Below are 9,105 nucleotides of genomic sequence, written 5' to 3' on the forward strand. Positions count from 1 at the left end.
TAGTTGCAAAGTAGCTAAGATGCTAAAGTTCTTTGTGATGAGATTCAAACTCGCAACCTTTGGGTTGTGAGATGTTTGCGTTATATGCCCACGCATCCACCCCGACCAAACACCCTACTTTTCATTTTTTTGCCTCAATTAACCATCTGTCTTACAGCATGTAACCATACCATACGTAACATCATACTAATTACATTTTCCCAGAATTATGTTTACTATGTTATGTCTAGTCTATGAGACCAGGCTGTCCTGAGGTGTGTCTATGTGTGTGTGTGTGTGTGTGTGTGTGTGTGTGTGTGTGTGTGTGTGTGTGTGTGTGTGTGTGTGTGTGTGTGTGTGTGTGTGTGTGTGTGAGAGTGTTGCATGCGACTCCTGGGTGTGGTAAAGCATCTTCTCCATTAACTCTTTAGTGACTTCCATTGTTGTGGAGGTAAGGCTTGATCTCTATGGTCATGAAGTGGGCAAGCTGTTGTGTGTGCATGTGTGTGTGAGAGAGAGAGGGGGAGAGAGAGAGAAACAAAAAAACTAGGAGTTGTCTGGTGTTTGTGTTCTCCAATAAAACCATATGCCTTCCAAATACAACAAGCAAGCAGAGTGGGGGAAAGGTGGAGCTGGGATGGGGAGGGAACTAGACAAATGAGCATTTCTACGCTCTGCTCTCTCGCACACACACACACACACACACACACACACACACACACACACACACACACACACACCCTACTCTGGCCTCTGCTAAAAGGCTGCTGAGTAAGAATGTAAGTGCCAACCGTGGGAGTGTGAGCGACAGTTATTGACCCAGCAGGCTCTGAGACGTCAGTGTGGGAACGCGGTTATTGATTATCGCCACGGCAATAAAGGTTCCGCAGGATTTTCAGAGTGTCACGACTGGGGCCCCCGGAGGGATTGTGACTTGGGGAACAAAAGAGAGAGAAGGAGATTGGTGGTGGTAGAGAGATAGACAGTGACCGCTTCTGGGGGAGGGGGGTATGTGTCAGTGGGGCCCCTGGCTGTCAGACCCCCCACTATGTGTCACGTGTGTGTATGTGTGAGAGAGCACGTTTTCTGTGTCCATTCATTGAATAAATATTTAGTCTCTCTCCAAAGTCTCCATCTTGCTCGGCTGTGAACCTGTTGGCCCAGTCTGCACACCCTGCCACCCCACCACGCCACTGACCCTTCACCTCTCACCTTTAACCCAGCCTGTAAAAGTTATTGAACTCTCCCAGACCTGCAGCTGCAGAGGGTGCTGGGAAACTGGCCAGCAGGGTCATGGGGGTCAGGGGGTGTGACAGGGTGTCATGAATAGATGTCCCTTTACCCTTCTTGATCCCCTGTCCAGAGAGCAAGGCAAAAACTGATTGTCCCCCCTGACGTTGCTGTGGCTGGCTCATTGATTGAATTGAGGCCCTCCAAAAGCTCCCTGAATTCAGTTTAGATTCCTGTCATATTTATACTTTTCTTCTTCTCCTCTGACCTGTGCCATGCCAATCTCTCTTTCTTTCTGTCTCTCTTTCACTCTCTGGCTCTGTTTTCTTTCCTGATTATACCCTCTTTCAGTGTTGCTTGGTCTCTCTTCCTGCCCTTGAATAACTAACTGTTCATTGAATAACTGCGTTTGGAATGTAAACTCAATGCCTCCCTCTTCAGGCAATAGGTTGATATTGACGGAAACAAATATTGTTTTAAGTTTGTAAACTTCATTTGTCCCTCATAGACTATCAGAAGTGTGTATTGTTTAGATTATGACCACTATTTGGTTGTTAAATATTGAATATTCAAACAAGCTTTAATACGGTTGTTAGAATCCCAGTAAGCAACGTTGACATCGGGTGCATTTATGTGCTGAATGAAAGGTGAAAATATGTATTTTGCGGATGTTAAAAATACGTTATTTAGAGAGGTTAAAAATATATATTTTTCAGTCATTGATTTTATGGCCAAATTTCAGTTGCGCATACATTCCCAATGAAATAAACATTATATCACAATAATACCTTTTCAAGCCTCTTAATATAGGAAAGAGGAGCCAACTGAAGATTGTCCCTAACCAAAAATCTATGTCCTTGGACTTGAAATCAAGGTTGGTCCTGACTGCACACCAAAAAGACAAGAGGTCCTGATAGGACCTGAATAAAATGTCGCCGCCGCCGGTAACTGGGATGACACTAATCGCTCATAAACCAAAGCTACTTTTTCTACATGTTTTACCAGTAGGTTATCAATTCCTTTAAAGGCCCGTTAAAATGTGAGCAAATAGCAGACTACTATGAGCAAATAGTTACATTGTAACATGCCGGTGATACAATTTTCTCACAAGGCTTTTGGTGCGGAAGTTGTAATTTAAAACCTTCCACCGACACTCGTCGGATTTTGCCAAGGAAAGAGATTCATTTTGAGGGGGGTTTAAAATAGAGGAAAACCCCTTTTTCCTTATTGCTGACGCGGACTGGGAGCTGTAGCGACGTGCAGTAGCTTGGACTGCTACATCCACCATGTTTCTTTGGCTTTTAGTTTTAGGGGCCTTCGTTTCTAGATCAGAATGTTACTTTTCGGAGGAGAAATATCCAGAAGAATCGAAAATGCAGCCGCCAACGGTTGTTATTGCGATCATTGCTCGGAACGCGGCGCATTCCTTGCCCTACTACCTGGGAGCATTGGAGAGACTGAACTATCCCAAAGCACGCATTTCTGTTTGGTAGGTACCAGACGTCCTGCCAGCGCTCTTTCCCTGGCCTATATTTGTTAAAATATCATTTTTATCAAACTCGTGGGCGATCAATCGCATTTGGATTAGATTAAGCATACCTCTCCTCCACAGACCCCAATCCTCATAATCCCGTTAGAACCATTGACCTCTCAACAAACTAAAATGCTTCAGCAGGCTACTCTAACTTTGCTTTCTTTATTTTTCTCCAATGCAGAGTTTATGAAGTAACATTTTAGGCCACTGTATTATGCAATTAGATGATTTTCACAGTAGTCTATACTTTACTCCAGGCTTCCCTTGTTGGATATATGTTTTCCAGTTTCTTGAAGTACTTTGCAAATGCAATTTATTTCTATGTTGAAACTTATGTAGTCTATTCATTCCTTTTTCCATAGACGCTCTTATCCAGGGAAATTTACAGTACTGACTTCATACTGGTCCCCTGTGGGAATTGAACCCACAACCCTAGCATTGCAAGTACCATGCGCTACCAACTGAGCCACATCATCACATACCACTTGCTGTCTCAATGTACTCAATACTGTAGTGGTCATTGTTTTTTGTCATGGTGATGGAAAGTCTACAGGTACACACCTAGATGACCAGCCTATGTACAATACAGTAATGTACATTTACATTAAGTGGTTTGTAAGGATGGTAAATTAATACTGCACAAAAATGGTTGTTTTCCATGTTATTTGATCAAGAAAAATATTTAATTTGATGTGGATGTGTTGTCTGCTGATAATCTAAATGTTTGAGGACAGGGGTTTGTTCTTTCTGGACTCCATTAGAATGACAGTCACAGAGAAATGGGACAGGGGTTTGTTCTTTCTGGATTCCATTATAATGATAGTCACAGAGAAATGGGACAGGGGTTTGTTCTTTCTGGATTCCATTAGAATGACAGTCACAGAGAAAAGGACAGGGGTTTGTTCTTTCTGGATTCCATTAGAATGACAGTCACAGAGAAATGGGACAGGGGTTTGTTCTTTCTGGATTCCATTAGAATGACAGTCACAGAGAAAAGGACAGGGGTTTGTTCTTTCTGGATTCCATTAGAATGACAGTCACAGAGAAATGGGACAGGGGTTTGTTCTTTCTGGATTCCATTAGAATGACAGTCACAGAGAAAAGGACAGGGGTTTGTTCTTTCTGGATTCCATTAGAATGACAGTCACAGAGAAATGGGACAGGGGTTTGTTCTTTCTGGATTCCATTAGAATGACAGTCACAGAGAAATGGGACAGGGGTTTGTTCTTTCTGGACTCCATTAGAATGACAGTCACAGAGAAATGGGACAGGGGTTTGTTCTTTCTGGATTCCATTAGAATGACAGTCACAGAGAAAAGGACAGGGGTTTGTTCTTTCTGGACTCCATTAGAATGACAGTCACAGAGAAATGGGACAGGGGTTTGTTCTTTCTGGATTCCATTAGAATGACAGTCACAGAGAAATGGGACAGGGGTTTGTTCTTTCTGGATTCCATTAGAATGACAGTCACAGAGAAAAGGACAGGGGTTTGTTCTTTCTGGACTCCATTAGAATGACAGTCACAGAGAAATGGGACAGGGGTTTGTTCTTTCTGGATTCCATTAGAATGACAGTCACAGAGAAAAGGACAGGGGTTTGTTCTTTCTGGACTCCATTAGAATGACAGTCACAGAGAAATGGGACAGGGGTTTGTTCTTTCTGGATTCCATTAGAATGACAGTCACAGAGAAAAGGACAGGGGTTTGTTCTTTCTGGATTCCATTAGAATGACAGTCACAGAGAAATGGGACAGGGGTTTGTTCTTTCTGGACTCCATTAGAATGACAGTCACAGAGAAAAGGACAGGGGTTTGTTCTTTCTGGATTCCATTAGAATGACAGTCACAGAGAAATTGTTCAGGGCAACAACAATACAATATCAACTATTGAATCCTGCAAGATACTGTTGTTATTTATACATCTACCTTTTTGCCAAAGCAGAGATGCTGAAAAAAGTGTTTTTTCCCGTTACAAATTACTAGTAAAGGCCCAGTGCATTACTTTTGTGACTTTTAGATTTTTTAAATATTTTTTATAAACAATACCAGTCAAAAGTTTGGACACACCTATTCATTCAATGTCTTCACTATTATTCTACAATGTAGAAAATAGTCAAAACAAAGAATATTCTTGGAATGAGTAGGTGTGTGGCTCAGTTGGTAGAGCATGGTGTTTGCAATGCCAGGGTTGTGGGTTCGATTCCCACGGGGGACCAGTACGAAGAAAAAAAATGTATGAAGTGTATGCATTCACTACTCTAAGTCGCTCTGGATAAGAGCATCTGCTAAAATGTAAAAAAATGTGTGTCCAAAATTTTGACTGGTACTCTGCATATATATATATATATATATTTTATAACAAAACAAATGTTCAGATTTTTCAGGGGGTGCTGCAGCAGCCTCAGAACCCCTACCTCCCTTGGCAATGGGCACACCTGATTCAATTAGTCAAAGGCTTAATGATTAGTTGCCTAATTGAATCAGGTATGCAGGTTTAGGGTTAAAACAAAAAATGTGAAAAGTCCTGGGGCCAAGGAGTGGGTTGGGAAACCCTGCTTTATGCTACAGTCTGCATGTTAGGCTACTGGATGCTTTACACAGAGAATATGCTTATTTCCACGGATTCCACTTGTGATTTCCTGTTCTGCATTTCATAGGGAGTCCTTACTTATTAGGGATCTCCTCTGCATATTGATTATCGTATTGTTTTCTCCATTGCATGTGTAACATGTAGGACCACTGTCTTTGCTTAGCAACAGCTAATGTCTTGCAGATTATTTCATTTCCTAGTTGTGGTGTGCCTGCCTGCAAGTAAGGCAGACCAAGTGGTTCATACGTTATACTGACCACACGCTAGTGCCTGACAGTGTGTCTATGTCCCCATGTCAGACAGTGTCTATGTCCCCATGTCAGACAGTGTCTATGTCCCCATGTCAGACAGTGTCTATGTCCCCATGTCAGACAATGTGTCTATGTCCCCATGTCAGACAGTGTGTCTATGTCCCCATGTCAGTGTGTCTATGTCCCCATGTCAGACAGTGTGTCTATGTCCCCATGTCAGACAGTGTGTCTATGTCCCCATGTCAGACAGTGTGTCTATGTCCCCATGTCAGACAGTGTGTCTATGTCCCCATGTCAGACAGTGTGTCTATGTCCCCATGTCAGACAGTGTGTCTATGTCCCCATGTCAGACAGTGTGTCTATGTCCCCATGTCAGACTGTGTCTATGTCCCCATGTCAGACAGTGTCTATGTCCCCATGTCAGACAGTGTGTCTATGTCCCCATGTCAGACAGTGTGTCTATGTCCCCATGTCAGACAGTGTGTCTATGTCCCCATGTCAGACAGTGTGTCTATTCTATGTCCCCATGTCAGACAGTGTGTCTATGTCCCCATGTCAGACAGTGTGTCTATGTCCCCATGTCAGACAGTGTCTATGTCCCCATGTCAGACAGTGTCTATGTCCCCATGTCAGACAGTGTGTCTATGTCCCCATGTCAGACAGTGTGTCTATGTCCCCATGTCAGACAGTGTGTCTATGTCCCCATGTCAGACAGTGTCTATGTCCCCATGTCAGACAGTGTCTATGTCCCCATGTCAGACAGTGTGTCTATGTCAGACAGTGTGTCTATGTCCCCATGTCAGACAGTGTCTACGTCCCCATGTCAGACAGTGTCTACGTCCCCATGTCAGACAGTGTCTACGTCCCCATGTCAGACAGTGTCTACGTCCCCATGTCAGACAGTGTCTACGTCCCCATGTCAGACAGTGTCTACGTCCCCATGTCAGACAGTGTGTCTATGTCCCCATGTCAGACAGTGTCTATGTCCCCATGTCAGACAGTGTGTCTATGTCCCCATGTCAGACAGTGTCTATGTCCCCATGTCAGACAGTGTCTACGTCCCCATGTCAGACAGTGTCTATGTCCCCATGTCAGACAGTGTGTCTATGTCCCCATGTCAGACAGTGTCTATGTCCCCATGTCAGACAGTGTGTCTATGTCCCCATGTCAGACAGTGTGTCTATGTCCCCATGTCAGACAGTGTCTATGTCCCCATGTCAGACAGTGTGTCTATGTCCCCATGTCAGACAGTGTGTCTATGTCCCCATGTCAGACAGTGTGTCTATGTCCCCATGTCAGACAGTGTCTATGTCCCCATGTCAGACAGTGTGTCTATGTCCCCATGTCAGACAGTGTGTCTATGTCCCCATGTCAGACAGTGTGTCTATGTCCCCATGTCAGACAGTGTCTATGTCCCCATGTCAGACAGTGTCTATGTCCCCATGTCAGACAGTGTCTATGTCCCCATGTGTCTATGTCCCCGTGTCAGACAGTGTCTATGTCCCCGTGTCAGACAGTGTGTCTATGTCCCCATGTCAGACAGTGTGTCTATGTCCCCATGTCAGACAGTGTCTATGTCCCCATGTCAGACAGTGTGTCTATGTCCCCATGTCAGACAGTGTGTCTATGTCCCCATGTCAGACAGTGTGTCTATGTCCCCATGTCAGACAGTGTGTCTATGTCCCCATGTCAGACAGTGTGTCTATGTCCCCATGTCAGACAGTGTGTCTATGTCCCCATGTCAGACAGTGTGTCTATGTCCCCATGTCAGACAGTGTGTCTATGTCCCCATGTCAGACAGTGTGTCTATGTCCCCATGTCAGACAGTGTGTCTATGTCCCCATGTCAGACAGTGTGTCTATGTCCCCATGTCAGACAGTGTGTCTATGTCCCCATGTCAGACAGTGTGTCTATGTCCCCATGTCAGACAGTGTGTCTATGTCCCCATGTCAGACAGTGTGTCTATGTCCCCATGTCTGCAGGGCAGCGACAGATCACAATGCTGACAACACTACAGCTGTTCTGAGAGAATGGCTGACAGTCATGCAACAGTTTTATCACTATGTGGAATGGAGGCCTATGGAGCATCCTACGTAAGTTTCAGTTGTGTTCAGCATTATCATGTTTTCTTCTGTGTGTGTGTGTGTGTGTGTGTGTGTGTGTTGATACAGTTGATTACCTCTGAAAAACCCTTGAACATCAGCTCATTTGTATAAACTCTGTAGTAGCTTAGCTGAACATCCAGACAGAAGTAGCAGTAGCCTACAGCTGTGCATCAACTATTCTTTTTGACACAATGCAACTTTAAAACACAGGGTGAATAGAAAAGACAGCCTTAAATAAATGTTTACAGAGCCTGCTGATACACAGTACTACCTGACCTGAGGTCACCTCTCATTTTCTCTCCCTAAGTACCTCAAAGCAATGCAGGAATGATACTGTAGCATGCCTGTGTGTGTGTGTGTGTGTGTGTGTGTGTGTGTGTGTGTGTGTCTGTGTCTGTTGGTCTGTTGGTCTGTGTGTGTACGTGTCGGTTGGTGTGTGTCTGTTGGTGTGTGTGTGTGTGTCTGTGTCTGTGTCTGTGTCTGTTGGTCTGTGTGTGTACGTGTCGGTTGGTGTGTGTGTGTGTGTGTGTGTCTGTGTCTGTGTGTCTGTGTCTGTGTCTGTGTCTGTTGGTCTGTGTGTGTACGTGTCGGTTGGTGTGTGTCTGTTGGTGTGTGTGTGTGTCTGTGTCTGTGTCTGTGTCTGTTGGTCAGTGTGTGTATGTGTCGGTTGGTGTGTGTCTGTTGGTGTGTGTGTGTGTGTGTCTGTGTCTTTGTCTGTTGGTCTGTGTGTGTACGTGTCGGTTGGTGTGTGTCTGTTGGTGTGTGTGTGTGTGTCTCGTTCTGACTCCCTCCATTGCTCTACAGGTCCTACCCAGGAGAGACAGGGCCTAAATACTGGAGCAACGGCAGATATGAATACCTGATGAAACTCAAACAGGCTGCTCTCAACTTCGCCAAGACACACTGGGCTGACTACATACTGGTACAGTCACATGTCTACTCTGTCCTCTGGCATACAGGTAGAATCATATCTACTCTCTCCTCTGGGTTACAAGTAGGATCATATCTACTCTGTCCTCTGGGTTACAAGTAGAATCATATCTACTCTGTCCTCTGGGTTACAAGTAGAATCATATCTACTCTGGGTTACAAGTAGCATCATATCTACTCTGTCCTCTGGGTTACAAGTAGGATCATATCTACTCTGTCCTCTGGGTTACAAGTAGGATCATATCTACTCTGTCCTCTGGGTTACAAGTAGAATCATATCTACTCTGTCCTCTGGGTTACAAGTAGGATCATATCTACTCTGTCCTCTGGGTTACAAGTAGGATCATATCTACTCTGTCCTCTGGGTTACAAGTAGAATCATATCTACTCTGTCCTCTGGGTTACAAGTAGAATCATATCTACTCTGGGTTACAAGTAGAATCATATCTACTCTGTCCTCTGGGTTACAAGTAGAATCATATCTACTC

The 9,105-nt window shown here is 44.4% G+C and overlaps 1 protein-coding gene across 2 annotated transcripts in view; it reads left to right on the forward strand.

Moving 5' to 3' along the window:
• Positions 1-2,125: 2,125 nt before the first annotated feature.
• The window catches only part of LOC115149419 (procollagen galactosyltransferase 2-like), a 20,201-nt gene continuing 13,221 nt past the window's right edge, over positions 2,126-9,105 (forward strand). For both annotated transcript variants that reach the window (XM_029692257.1, XM_029692258.1), the window contains exons 1-3: positions 2,126-2,698; positions 7,565-7,675; positions 8,492-8,609. In XM_029692257.1, the coding sequence (XP_029548117.1) occupies positions 2,496-2,698; positions 7,565-7,675; positions 8,492-8,609 (432 nt within the window). In that variant the 5' untranslated portion in view covers positions 2,126-2,495. The remainder of the gene's footprint in view (positions 2,699-7,564; positions 7,676-8,491; positions 8,610-9,105) is intronic.

This window comes from Salmo trutta, chromosome 15 (assembly GCF_901001165.1).
Source record: "Salmo trutta chromosome 15, fSalTru1.1, whole genome shotgun sequence".
In the NCBI taxonomy this organism is placed as follows: Eukaryota; Metazoa; Chordata; class Actinopteri; order Salmoniformes; family Salmonidae; genus Salmo; species Salmo trutta.